This window comes from Ranitomeya variabilis, chromosome 3 (assembly GCF_051348905.1).
Source record: "Ranitomeya variabilis isolate aRanVar5 chromosome 3, aRanVar5.hap1, whole genome shotgun sequence".
Lineage (NCBI taxonomy): Eukaryota > Metazoa > Chordata > Amphibia > Anura > Dendrobatidae > Ranitomeya > Ranitomeya variabilis.
Genome location: NC_135234.1, coordinates 510,862,708 through 510,876,999, shown reverse-complemented (window position 1 = coordinate 510,876,999; position 14,292 = coordinate 510,862,708). Strand labels below are relative to the sequence as shown.

Sequence of the window (14,292 nt, the reverse complement as noted above, 5' to 3'; positions counted from 1 at the left end):
TAAAAAAAGAAGCGGCTGTTGGGCATTGTAACCCACGGATGCTTTCTGCATAAGCAGCCAGTGCTGGTTGCAGCCCAACTACACTCAACCTATATTTCTTTCTCCATCATGCTCATATTGGTGTGGAGTGATTTACTGCTTTTGTGGTTTGAGTTTTGTTTTTCTCTCGCTCAAAGACATACGGATTCCTCTAAAAAAGCACCATGTTTTTCATTTGCAAGTATGCCTTAGGTGACCATATTTCACCGTCTGTATACAAGCCTCTCTGTACGGATGGACTGGCGGTCTTCTGTTCTGAGCTTACTGCTTAATGTGTCTGAGGCCGTAGGAGACCCGCAGTCAGTCTATATGCTTGAAATATGGTTGCATCAACAAGGTCTCAAGTGAACTCCTTAAATGATTCTTGATCACACAAACTACAGGAAAGGATGCAATTTGCTTATCATCTTATTTATTTATTTATTTTAAGGATGTGCGGGAGGGTAACTTGTTCCACTTCAGTGTAGATTACCCGCTTGACAAATGTCAGTGCATAGATTAATAGGCATATTGTTCTATCACTAGGTGATTGCCATGATTAAAGGCTTGCAAGTTCTGATGTGCCGCATGGAGAGTGTGTTTAACCATGCTATTCGTCATACTATATATGCAGCCTTGCAGGATTTTGCTCAGATTACCCTACGAGAACCACTGAGACAAGCTATAAAGAAAAAGAAAAATGTAATCCAAAGGTAAAGGAAACCATGTTTTTGTTTTATTTTGTTTTGTTTTCTTGGATTCTCAACATTGAAGAAAAAAGTCACACTTTTATTATTACACACGTCACTGTGCCTTTAAAATCAATAAATGGTGATGGAAGCATAGGCCATCAATGCCTAGTTCTTCCAAAATTGCTAACTATTTATTTTATTTTTCATTGCTTGTAAAGTGACATGCTCCAGAGTGTCACCAGTTCTGGTCTCCAATTGAGTTTAGAATCCAATTTCCTTATTTAAAATACAGACATAATTCACGAAGTCATTAATCCTTTTAGTATTGGTGTGTATGAGAAAAATTAGATACTCCATGCAAATCAGGGGTGGAAACAGACATAAGAGGGTCCCTGGGCTCTTTGCAGTCCAATAACTTATAATAATGCACAATTCCACCTGCTTTGGAGGTAGAATTGGGCCCTTTGCCTCTTGGGGCCCCTGTGCTGCTACAAAGGTTGCACCAATGGTATGTCCACCCCTGATGCAAACTGGGAAACAGGCAGAATATATGCTACTGTGTGTGTGGCCTTATAGAATAGCATACAAAAGTATTTCCTTGGGCCCTTATGGTATGCATGTCTGTTTTAGTGTCCTCCAGGCAATCAGAAAAACTGTTTGTGACTGGGGCGCAGGATGTGAACCGTTTAATGACCCCGCTCTCAGAGGAGAGAAAGATCCTAAGACTGGATTTGATATCAAAGTTCCCAGGCGTGCAGTAGGACCATCCAGCACTCAGGTACCCATTTTTACGATTTACTGGTACCCTGGATCATATTTCTGCCTTTATGTTATTAGCCAGTAGATAGGGACAGTATCACATGTATTCCCATTATTCTCCATGATGGAAGAACCATTACATCGTTAGCATTAGCTCTCTATTGCCAGTAAATGATTTGTCATCGGTTTTCTATAATTAATAGGAATTATATATTTTTAGTTAAGTTATCCTAGTAATATAAGGACATATCGGCCAATACACCATAAACAATAGAAAATGAGAATTCTGTTTGTGTCCATCTCCTTTTGCATGTATTGTTATGCATGTGTTTTTAAGTCTTGGCCATTATGTAATTTTATATGAAGTGTTGAGAATATATAAATTGCATTAATTTTACCTAATTGTATTTTATTTTATTTTTAATTTTAATAAAATGATGGCTGGGAATTGGGAATGGAATGATTTCCGCTGCTTCAGTATTTACAAGGATGAAAAGGTTAATTTTCCGTTACAACCAATCGATTACCACCAATGTTTTCTTCTGTGTTTTTTTTTTCCCCCCTCTGCTTTGCTTTTGGTGGCTGGAAGGGATGTGCATCTCTCTGGGCATTGCTCTGTGCCTTCTGTCTGTCGCTGTCCTGCTAATAACCCTTGGGCTGTTGTCTGGTAACTATACTAGCAATCTGCAAATCGTGAAAATTGCCAATAACCGCTATTGCATGCTCTCCGCATTTTTTACTCAGCATGATCTAATATAATGTCTAGAAGCAAAAGTCTTACAAAAAGCAAAACTTCAGAATAAAAACATTGCTGACTGTATGAAACATACTGCAGGTAGGCCATAACTATCTGGATGAGGAAATCCACAGCCATGGTGCAAGGCGTAAAATATATAACGAATAAGGCACAAACCTAGAACCATTTTTCCTCCACAAAAGAGGAGCAATGACTATAATGAATCAATGACTCTCAAATTTGGAGCCACTTAAAGAAACGACACCAGGAAATTGCTCATGGTCTTAGATTGGTTTTCAAGGAAAAGTTATAATCCAGCAGATTTCCATGGAAGAGAAATGACCGAGCACCAAGCTTCATGATTGTTGATGTAAAATATCATGACGCAGTATATACTCTCCATTTACAGATTGCTGTATTGCCAGGTTTGGAATGGTCTGGAATGGTCTTGTAGATTTTGGTGCAGATATTTTACAATACATGTGAATTGGATTTTCAAAACTTAATTCACTTGTATTTGGGAGAAGAGATTAAAAAAAAAGAAGCTTTCGGCATGCCTGTTGTACTGTTGATTTCAGATGGATTTCTAGCATGTCGTAATTTGCCGTAAAAGATCCACTGGATTTGCCCTTGTCCTAAACCTGGCATTGTTTTCTACATTGGGCAGTGTGTTTCTTCCCTGATATCAAAGACAAGTATTTCTGATAATGATGATACATTAGCAAAGAGCTTTTAGTATAGTTTGATGTAATATTCAAGATGGCTCCTAGTCTGAGATTCATTAATGGGAACCTTAGGGAAGGTGCACACTAGTTTTTAGAGTTTTCTATGTTCCTACTCCAAAATTCAGGTTTGTCCCATGAGGAAACTTTTGACTATTAAGTTGGGTTTCCTTTGAATTGTCCTTCATTTTAATTGCAAAAATAGAGTAGCATGCTGCCCTTCCAGGGACTAAGACGAAACAAAAATTCAAGTGTGAACCTTGGGTAGGAATTTGTTCCCTGCATAGTCATATTTGGGTCGGTTTGGCCTCTTTGTTTTGCTAACACACTAATCTTTTCTTTCCTTTCTGATTCCTTCCTCCTACCTCTTCGCCCTTGTGTTCTTGGTCTTCTTTCACCCCTACCGTTGGTTTTCAGCTCTTCATGGTGCGCACAATGGCAGAATCCCTGAGCTCTGCAGAGCTGTTCAAACAGCTCAAGTCTCTGGGGATGGAAAAGTTGTTGCTTGTGGTAAAAAAGTTTCTGAGGCAGTCCTACTCCTATCCAACTCTTTTAAACTTTGGTGGTAAGCCGATATTTATTTTACCATGTTTCAATAAAATGTTCTTACCTACTTATCCATTAAAAGGGTCATCCAACAATTGTGCGGGTCTCCTCCAAACAAATGCAAACTGTACTTGTCTTTAATATTCCACCCGCCTTGCCTACAGTCTGTCATTTATATATTATACTTGGGGAAGTCATGCAGGTTGTGACCAAGTCCTTTCAGATCAGAATTAAAAAATTGGCCCATATCAACAAGAGATTGTTCTTAACTTTTGATATGGCAGTGGATTAATGGCTTGTGGTGGTGCTTACTTGGCAACTTGGCCACTGTTTCTTTCCTGGGCCATTGGACTCTAGTGAAAAAAATTAATGAAATTTTGTGTTCACTAGTGGTATGTGATTAAAAACAACAAGGGCACCAATTCTTGGCTTCCCTGAAGTGTAGTGTCTAAATGATATGGAGTGGTAAAATTGATTATTTTTGTCTTGACGATGCCTCTGATTTAATGTACTTTCTCCTCTCTTGTGTCCCTCCATCTGTGAATATCTGTCCTTTTACATGACACAGCTTTACATGGTGAGAACCATGCTAGAGTCACTCATTGCTGACAAAAGTGGTTCCAAGAAAACGCTCAGAAGTAGCCTAGAGGGTCCCACCATATTGGATATAGAAAAGTTTCACCGTGAATCGTTCTTCTACACACACTTGCTTAATTTCAGTGGTAAGATTATGGTATGAACGGTGTGCTGCTTATATGTCCTCATGAGTCCTCTAAGCATGTGGCCAATATGTTTTCTGTCACTTGTCCCAGTGAGGCTTTGCATGTCCCAGGATATGGCACACAGAAGAACAGCATTATACTACTAAAATAAAGAGAAATGTGCGTTAAGCCCTTTATTCGTACACCAGAACGGTTATAAGGAAGCTCCAAAGGTCTTCAGATTTATTTTGTGATGACCAGATCCTTTGAACTGTCATGGAGTGCTTGCCCCAGGGTGTTTGCCAATACCATTCCTGATAAATGTGCTGCTTTTGTGCCTGTGCTTATGAACGTACAAGGATTCATTTAAAAGAACTGAGTGATTTGTATTTATATTGTCAAGAGATTCTCTAGTAGGGAGGCAGGTGTCCGTTGGCTTCTGTCTCCTCAGCTAGACAGGTCTCTATCTGTGTGTATAGGTCAAGATCCGTCAGTCTGAGTTGGTGGGGAGTAGCCAGCGGGTACCGGCCTCGGTGGCTAGTCATCTTATCCCTGGTCTTCATTTTTCAACTATGTATTTGGCCTTGAGGCTTCTGAATTAAGCATAAGTGTCTAATGCAGGATCCCTGGTTTATGCAGCATTAATCTGCTGTTTTAACGAGAGGAATCTGATAAATCTCCTTATTATGTGAAAATTTATTTTTTCCCACCATGGGAATCGTTCCAAGCATTTAGGCTTTTAGAATATTACTAGCTGAAGAGCCCGGCGTTGCCTGGGCATAGTAAATATCTGTGGTTAGTTATAGCACCTCACTTCTCTCATTTTCCCATCACGCCACTCATTTTCCCCCTCACATCTCATTTTCCCCCTCACTCCTCTCATTCCCCCCTAACACTTGTCATTACGACCTCACTCCTCTCATTTTGCACTAACACCTTTTCATTTTCACCTCACACCTCTCATTTTCACCTCACACCTCTTTCACCTCAGTATATACATTTATTTTTTTTTAACCATTGAATTTTTATTAAGTATAAATTTTACAACAATAACAGCACAGGAAATAGGGAAAGGGAAGACAAGGGACAAGAAATACCACTGCCAAGCTACAAAAGGGCAGCATACACAATATTCCCAAAAATGCAAAAGAATATAACAGTGCAGAGAGGGATCAGCATAATACCTCTCAATTTAGTTGGTAGGAGTAAGGAGTGAGGCCGGAATTGAAACAAAAGAGGATGAGAGCCAAGGGTCCCACCAATTGAGAATTTTGTTCTTCTTAGCAAGACTTTCTACTGTGGTCAACTCATAACTAAAATGCAGATTAACCCTTGCAATTAATTCGTCTTTAGAGGGAACTGTAGGGGTTTTCCAATATTTTGCAATGCAGAGCCTCGCCGCGACAAGTATATTAGAAATTATGGGTTGGAGGGGACGGGGGAAGTTCAAAAGTGATATACCCAGGATGGCGAGGGAGCTGAGTAGTTTCTATTAATATGGATTCGACCTGACACCAAAATGATCTAAGACACGGGCATTCCCACCACACATGGGCTAGCGAGCCAATGGAGTTGCAGCCTTTCCAACACAGGGAGGAAGTAGAGAGGTGGAGTTTAGCTAGCTTAGCTGGAGTGAAGTACCATTGAAGGTGGATTTTTTTAATTTGTTCTAAATGCCCAATACAAGAAGAAAATTTGGATGGGTGTGTCATAGCGAAGTCCCAGTCAGTCAGGGGAGCATCGAAGGAAAGGGCAGCCTCCCATGAGGACATGAAAGGGAGTTTGCATCCTAAATCATGTGATAGGAGGGTTTTATAAATGATTGAGATGCCATGATTAATTAGTGTATTTGGCCTGAAAAATCTTTGGAATGGAGTCTCCTCTCCCGGGTGGAGGGCGGGCAGCCCAAATAGGGGGCAACGTTTCAGGAAGCTACGAATTTGGCAGTATTGGAAGAGACCTCTTCCAGGGAGAGAGTAGCGTGCAGACAGGTCTGAGAATGGGATCAGACCAGCAGAGTTAAAGTATATACATTTTTGTCTGCGGGCGTCACGTTGCGTTTGCAGAGCCCCTGATGTGCCTAAACAGTAGAAACTCCCCACAAGTGACCCCATTTTGGAAACTAGAACCCCAAGGGAACTTTTCTAGATGTGTGGTGAGCACTTTGAACCCCCAAGTGCTTCACAGAAGTTTATAACGCAGAGCCGTGAAAATAATAAATGTGTTTTTTCTTTCCTCAAAAATGATGATTTAGCAAGCAATTTTTTATTTTCACAAGGTTAACAGGAGAAATTGGACCCCAATAGTTGTTGCCCAGTTTGTCCTGAGTACACTGATACCCCATATGTGGGGGTAAACCACTGTTTGGGCACAAGTCGGGGCTCGGAAGGGAAGTAGTGACGTTTTGAAATGCAGACTTTGATGGAGTGGTCTGCGGGCGTCACATTCCATTTGCAGAGCCCCTGATATGCCTAAACAGTAGAAACCCCCCACAAGTGACCCCATTTTGGAAACTAGACCCCCCAAGGAACTTATCTAGATGTGTGGTGAGCACTTTGAACCCCCAAGTGCTTCACAGAAGTTTACAATGCAGAGCCGTGAAAATAAAAAATAATTTTTCATTCCTCTAAAATTGTTTTAGCAAGTAATTGGACACCAATAATTGTTGCCCAGTTTGTCCTGAGTATGCTGGTACCCCATATGTGGGGGTAAACCACTGTTTGGGGCGCACGTCAGGGCTCGGAAGGGAGGGAGCACCATTTGACTTTTTGAACGCAAGATTGGCTGGAATCAATGGTGGCGCCATGTTGCGTTTGGAGACCCCTGATGTGCCTAAACAGTGGAAACCCCTCAATTCTAGCTTCAACCCTAACCCCAACACACCCCTAACCCTAATCCCTACTCTAGCCATAACCCTAATCACAACCCTAACCCCAACACACCCCTAACCACAACCCTAATCCCAACCCCAACCCTAACCCCAAACTTTAACCCCAACACACCCCTAACCATAACCCTAACCACAAGCCTATTCTTAACCCTATTTCCAACCCTAGCCCTTATTCCAACCCTAACTCTAATTCCAACCCTAAGGCTATGTGCCCACGTTGCGGATTCGTGTGAGATTTTTTCGCACCATTTTTGAAAAACCGTGGATTTCCAGTGTTTTTTATGCGAATTTCACCTGCGGATTCCTATTGAGGAACAGGTGTAAAACGCTGCGAAATCCGCACAAAGAATTGACATGCTGCGGAAAATACAACGCAGCGTTTCCGCGCTGTATTTTCCACACCATGGGCACAGCGGATTTGGTTTTCCATAGGTTTACATGTTACTGTAAACCTGATGGAACACTGCTACGAACGTAGCCAAATCCGTACCGTGTGCACATAACCGAATTCTAACGCTAACCCTAGTTCTAACCCTACCCCTAATCCTAGTTCTAACCCTAGTGGAAAAAAAAAAATATTTTCTTTATTTTATTATTGTCCCTACCTATGGGGGTGATAAAGGGGGGGTTAATTTACTATTTTTTTTATTTTGATCACTGTGATAGGTTTTATCACAGTGATCAAAATGTAGCTGGAACGAATCTGCCGGCCGGCAGATTCGGCTGGCGCACTGCGCATGCGCCCGCCATTTTGGAAGATGGCGCCCGTGGAGAAGACAGACGGACACCGGGAGGCACGGTAAGTATGAGGGGGGGGGAGCGGAGCACGGGGGGGGGGGGTGATCGGAGCACGGGGGTGGGATCGGAGCACTGGGGGAGCGGACAGGACGACGGAGGGGAGCGGAGCACAGGATGGAGGACTGGGGAGATCGGTGGCGGTGGGTGGGGGGGCAGATCAGGGTTTCCAGCCATGGCCGATGATATTGCAGCATTGGCCATGGCTGGATTGTAATATTTCACCAGTTTTCATAGTGAAATATTACAAATCGCTCTGATTGGCTGTTTCACTTTCAACAGCCAATCAGAGCAATCATAGCCACGGGGGGGGTGAAGCCACCCGCCCTGGGCTGAAGTACCACTCCGCCTGTCCCTGCAGATCGGGTGAAATTGGAGTTAACCCTTTCACCCGATCTGCAGGGACGCGATCATTCCATGACGCCACATAGGCGTCATGGGTTGGATTGGCACCGACTTTCATGACGCCTACGTGGCGTCATGGGTCGGGAAGGGGTTAAGCTGTTTGTATGTCTAATTGAATACTCAGAAAAAACGTGAATTTTTTTTTGTAGTTTAATATACCACTGTAATGTAACCATAAGCACGTTAATCTGAATGGCTGATAATTTAGTCAATGTGGTCACGTGCAGCAGCTATATTTTTAGCAATGAACTGCAAAGCCCTAAACCCTGGCTAGATGTTGTATTCTGCCACTGTCCCTGCTCCTGTAACTGTCCCTAGGCTAAATGCAGAATGTATCTGATGCAAACAGCAAAGCACAGGATTAGCCCTTAAGACTGTTAATATGATGGCTCAGCATCAACTCTAGAGGGTTAGTTAAACTCTGCAATCCGGCCTGGCACATAGCCAATCAGAACGGTCAGTGAGCCGAGCGTGGTGGCGCCTGTCCTCTTATAACCTCTGCTGAGGAGGTAATACTGCCATCCAATTACAGTCATGCCACTACCAAGATGGCTGCGGCATTACAGTGGCTGGAAGGCAATCTCCGCTTGCTTATTGGCTGTATAACAGGCGCCAAACATGGAGGGTAGGATTCAAACTTCAAATCTGAGCACCAGCCAGTTCTTGATGAGTGCCGAGCATATCGATACTCGAGTGATATCACCTAGCACGTTCCCTCATCCTTCATTAATTGTTTTGAATTTATATTCTTCTTGTTTGGTTTATTGGAAGCAGCAGAAAGTTTTTACTTTTTTATACATTTTGTTAATAAACCTAACTTGCAATGAAGGTAAATAACTTTGATCGCAACTGTATATACTTTGCATTCAAAGTTGTTTTGTCATATAATGTAAGAACTTGTACTGTGACATGTTTGAAACACCACTTTAACTTATACAGGGAAATAAATAACTTAGAAGCAATTTTTCTGATAAAATATATTACAAGCAGTCATTATCAAAATTGTCAATTCTGAGGTAAAATCTGTATTCAGAGAATACAGACTTCCCATTACTGAGATGGCGGTTGCTACGGATACAATTCTCTCTATGTGGGAGGAGCTAGAGATAGAGCTCCTCCCTCCTCTTTCACATAGAATTGTATCCATAGCAACCGCCATCTCAGTAATGGGAAAGTCTGTCTTCTCTGAATACAGATTTTACCTCAGAATTGACAATTTTGATAATGAATGCTAGAAGCAATTTTTCTGATAAAGTATATTATAAAGTTGTTTATTTCCATGTGTAGTATCGACTTTATGAAATAAATACTAAAATGACTGTTACTCTTTCAGGCGCCACTCCAGCATGTATATATATTTTTTATTTTATCCCTGGAGTGGTGCTACTAATCGAGATTCCCTACCCTTGGTAATACACCTACAGCTGCCATCTTCATCTTTTATTGGCACCGTTCCGGTCATCTGCAGGTTGTGACCTGCCAGTTCGCTCCAGGGTTTGGATGAGCCAGAGGTCACATCTCAATGTTAGTGTGTAAGGGCCAGAACGAACGTCTCAGAGACTTACATTGAGAGGTTGTGACCTTTACCTCTGACCTTCAGTCAGTCAGGAGCTGCGCTCACAAGATGGCGGAACAGGACCGGAGCTGCTCTGGGAACAGCTGAAGACGGCGGATGGTATAATACTAGGGGCAGAGAACGTTGATTAGTGATACCACTCCAGCCGAGAAGACATTTGATGATACAAAAAATAAAAGGAACATTTATCACTGGGACCTAGTCCAATTTCAGCTCATTTTTTTGGTGAGTGATTGGTTGTCTTTGGCACTGATCCTTTGTACTAGTTTGCGTTCATCTATCCTCGTGTTTGTTAATAATGCAATGACACACCATAAATGTCTGACTTCACTGCTTTCCAGTAGTCTGTCTTTGTCTTTATGACGCTGAGGTCCCAATGCTTAATTCTGTGTTTGCTCCCTTCTATAGAGACCTTACAGCATTGCTGTGACCTCTCCCAGCTGTGGTTCAGAGAGTTCTTCTTGGAGCTGACCATGGGTCGTAGAATTCAGTTCCCCATTGAGATGTCCATGCCTTGGATTTTAACTGATCACATTCTGGAGACCAAAGAAGCATCGATGATGGAGTAAGGCTTCTGATTGTACATTGGTCTAGTTTGTCGTACGGGGGCAGTACCTTGCTTTAGTACTGTCTGTAAATAGATATTAGGATCACTGATGTGATTGATAATTTTGATGTATTTTTTTGTACTTTTTTCTAGGTATGTGCTTTACTCTCTGGATCTGTATAACGACAGTGCACACTATGCCCTCACAAAGTTCAAAAAGCAGTTTCTGTATGATGAGATTGAAGCTGAAGTAAGTGAACCTATCTTGTCAATCAATCCTGCAGGATTCTGTATCTGTATTTAATAATCTACCCTTCCCCTGGTAACCTTTATTCTTACACTGCCCGCAGGTAAACCTGTGTTTTGACCAGTTTGTATACAAATTGGCGGACCAAATATTTGCTCATTATAAAGTTGTAGCTGGAAGGTACGTGTTTCACCATGGTACACCCAGGCCTCCTCATGTTGGGTGATTAGAGCTCTTACTTTCTTCTATTTTGCAGTTTACTTCTGGAGAAGCGGCTTCGATCGGATTGTAAAAATCAGGGAGTCAATCTTACACAACCAGCATCCAACCGTTATGACACATTACTGAAGCAGCGTCATGTTCAGGTGTGTATTTGACCCAAAAAAACTAATGCCGAAACGACAATGGAGGACATATACAAAGACTGGCTTTTTTATACCAAACTTAACCAAATGCACCTTGGAGTAAAATGCGCTTACTGTATATACTCAAGTATAAGCCGAGGCACCTAATTTTGCCATGGAAAACTGGGTAAGTTTATTTACTCGAGTATAAGCCGGCTGTGCATTGTCCCCTCATCCCTGTCCTGCTATGCTTGGCTCCCCCTTTCCAATCCCGATATGTGGCTCCCCCCGTCCTGTCCTGGTATGTGGCTCCCCCCGTTTTGTCCTGCTATGTGTGGCTCTCCTGTCCTGACCTGGTATGTGGCTTCCCCGCCCTGTCCTACTATGTGTGGCTCCCCCCATTTTGTCCTGACCTGGTATGTGGCTTCGCCGTCCTGCCCTGCTATGTGTGGCTCCCCCTGTCCTGGCCTGGTATGCGTGGCTACCCCGGTCGTTGTATGCATGGCTCGGCTCCCCCGGTTGTTGTATGCATAGCTCACCCCCCCCCGTCTCATCGTTATAAGCATGGCTGACCCTCCCCCCTGTCCTACTCACCCTCTTTGCGTCGTCGCTGCATCTCCGTCGTCCCTGTGCAGTAGTTCTCAATTTCCTGTGCTGAGCGGTCACGTGGTACCGCTCATTAAGGTAATGAATATACGCTCCACCCCTATGGGGGTGGAGACTCGTGCATATTCATTACCTTAATGAGCAGTACCACGTGACCGCTGAGCACAGAAAGAGCTGCCGGGACAACGGAGATGCATTGACGGCGTGAGGAGGGTGGGTATGATGTCTTCTGGGAGCCGGCAGCTGTCACTGTGCCACAGCCGCCGGCTCCTGCTGCTACTCCGCCGTTCCCTCTCCCCGCCTTTTTTCTGGACAATGACTTGTGTATATGCCGAGGGGAGCGTTTTCAGCGCAAAAAAAGTGCAGAAAATCTCGGCTTATACACGAGTATATACGGTAATTATTAGAGATGCACATTGATTGCCCATGAGTCAAAGATGAAAATCTATGCCTGCTAATAACTGGCACAATTTTTCAGTCTAAGGATATTTTCACAGTTTTTTTTTGTTGCTTTTTTTAGCACGAGAAATGTTACGTACATTACTTATGTTTTTGTTGCATTTTTTTGCAGCTTTTTTATGCATTCAGTGAGTAAAAAAATACAGAAAGAATTGACATACTACAGTAAAAAAGAGCCAGGAAAATAAATGCACCAGGTGAATTAGATTTTAGAAATGTTTCTTCTGCAGTAAGACTATGTTTACATGTTGCATTTTTGCTGTGTTTTTCATATGTAAATTTTAAGGTGCGTTTTACAGTACCAGTAAAAGCTGAGATTTAGGAAATCTCATGCAAACGCAATGTTTTTTTTTCCTGACTGACTTGGAAAATTGCTGCGTTTTTTAACACTGCACCATGTCACTTCTTTCAGCGTTTGCAGCATTTTTTCACTCGTAGAGAACAATGAGTAACTGCAAAAATGCAGCAAAATTCGGAGGTATCAGGTTCTGCTGCGTTTTTAGTAAAAAAAGCAGATCAAGTTTTATGTGAATCCCATTTATTTTTGTGATTTTTTATTTTTTTTTTCTCCCCCATGTTTAAACCATAATCTCTTCACCTGAGAATGGCAGTTAAGGTACCATCACACTCAGCGACGCTGCGGCGATATAGACAACGAGCCGACCTAAACTAAATCGCTGGAGCGTCGCTGTAGAGACGTCAAACACAGCAGCTCCAGAACGATGCAGGAGCGATCCAGTGACGTAACGGCGACTCACTTCTCGTTCTCACAGGTCGTTAGCTCCATTACATCCATTGTTATCGTCGTTGCTTTTGATGTCAAACATGACGATACACGCCGACCTGGCGACGAAATAAAGTTCTGGACTTCTAGCTCCGACCAGCGATGGCACAGCGGGATCCAGATCGCTGCTGCGTGTCAAACACAACGAGATCGCTATCCAGGACGCTGCAACGTCACGGATTGTTGTCGTTCTCTTTGCAAAGTTGCTGAGTGTGACGGTACCTTTAGGATTAGTACAGTTTAATTAAATTAGTGATTTGTGTAAAGTAAACATTGGCCGACCAAGGTGTTAAATTGGACAATACCTGATCAACTTAAGGGTACCGTTACACTCAACGATTTACCAACGATCACGACCAGTGATACGACCTGGCCGTGATCGTTGGTAAGTCGTTGTGTGGTCGCTGGAGAGCTGTCACACAGACAGCTCTCCAGCGACCAACGATGCCGAAGTCCCCGGGTAACCAGGGTAAACATCGGGTTACTAAGCGCAGGGCCGCGCTTAGTAACCCGATGTTTACCCTGGTTACCATTGTAAATGTAAAAAAAAAAAACACTACATACTTACATTCCGGTGCCTGTCACGTCCCTCGCCGTCAGCTTCCAGTCAGTGCGGGAAGCTGACGGCGAGGGACGTGACAGACATCAGAAGGTGAGTATGTAGTGTTTTTATTTTACATTTACAATGGTAACCAGGGTAAACATCGGGTTACTAAGCACGGCCCTGCACTTAGTAACCCTTTGTTTACCCTGGTTACAAGCGAACACATCGCTGGATCGGTATCACACACACCGATCCAGCGATGACAGCGGGAGATCCAGCGGCGAAAGAAAGTTCCAAACGATCTGCTACGACGTACGATTCTCAGCGGGGTCCCTGATCGCAGTAGCGTGTCAGACACAGCGAGATCGTATGGATATCGCTGGAACGTCACGGATCGTGCTGTCGTAGCGACTAAAGTGCCACTGTGAGACAGTACCCTAAGGGCCAACCAATCTTTGAAAGTAAACTGTGTACTACAAACTCACTGTTCTTCAAATGTCTTAAATAAACTATTCCCTACCAATTCACCTTCCCTCCGCCCCTCCGCTGTTTTATTTGTAATTGTGTATTTTTTCATGAACTCCTGTGAACTTTTTTTTTTTCTCTGAATACTCACTATTTTTTCAGACCTAATAATCTTTTCCCACTAAATAATTTGATCAAATTTCCCTTTTTTTCAAAACTGGTTTTATGGTGTCACATACGTCTTGCATTGGTGACCTAACACCTTGCATTGTTCATGCTTGTATGGTGGAAGCAATCCTGAATTTTGGGATCCTGAAAAATGCAGCAAAACCTGTTTTGTTTTTTTTTTGTAAGCAGCCTCTTTACTTCCCAGAGAGCAGGTTTTGCCTGCAGAAAATGAAACGTATTGTGCCTAAAACACTGCTCTTGTTCCCGAGCAGAAAAAATGTGTTAACA

The 14,292-nt window shown here is 42.9% G+C and overlaps 1 protein-coding gene across 3 annotated transcripts in view; it reads left to right on the top strand.

Annotated features, from left to right (window-relative positions):
- LOC143816490 (cytoplasmic FMR1-interacting protein 1) overlaps window positions 1–14,292 on the top strand; it is a 124,924-nt gene that overhangs the window by 52,431 nt on the left and 58,201 nt on the right. For 2 of the 3 annotated variants that reach the window (XM_077296930.1, XM_077296931.1), the window contains exons 14-20: window positions 565–731; window positions 1,341–1,488; window positions 4,042–4,195; window positions 10,249–10,405; window positions 10,541–10,637; window positions 10,738–10,814; window positions 10,891–10,999. In XM_077296930.1, coding sequence (XP_077153045.1) covers window positions 565–731; window positions 1,341–1,488; window positions 4,042–4,195; window positions 10,249–10,405; window positions 10,541–10,637; window positions 10,738–10,814; window positions 10,891–10,999 — 909 coding nt within the window. Of the gene's footprint in view, window positions 1–564; window positions 732–1,340; window positions 1,489–3,344; window positions 3,493–4,041; window positions 4,196–10,248; window positions 10,406–10,540; window positions 10,638–10,737; window positions 10,815–10,890; window positions 11,000–14,292 lie in introns of all 3 variants that reach the window. The other variant, XM_077296932.1, reaches the window with a different exon arrangement.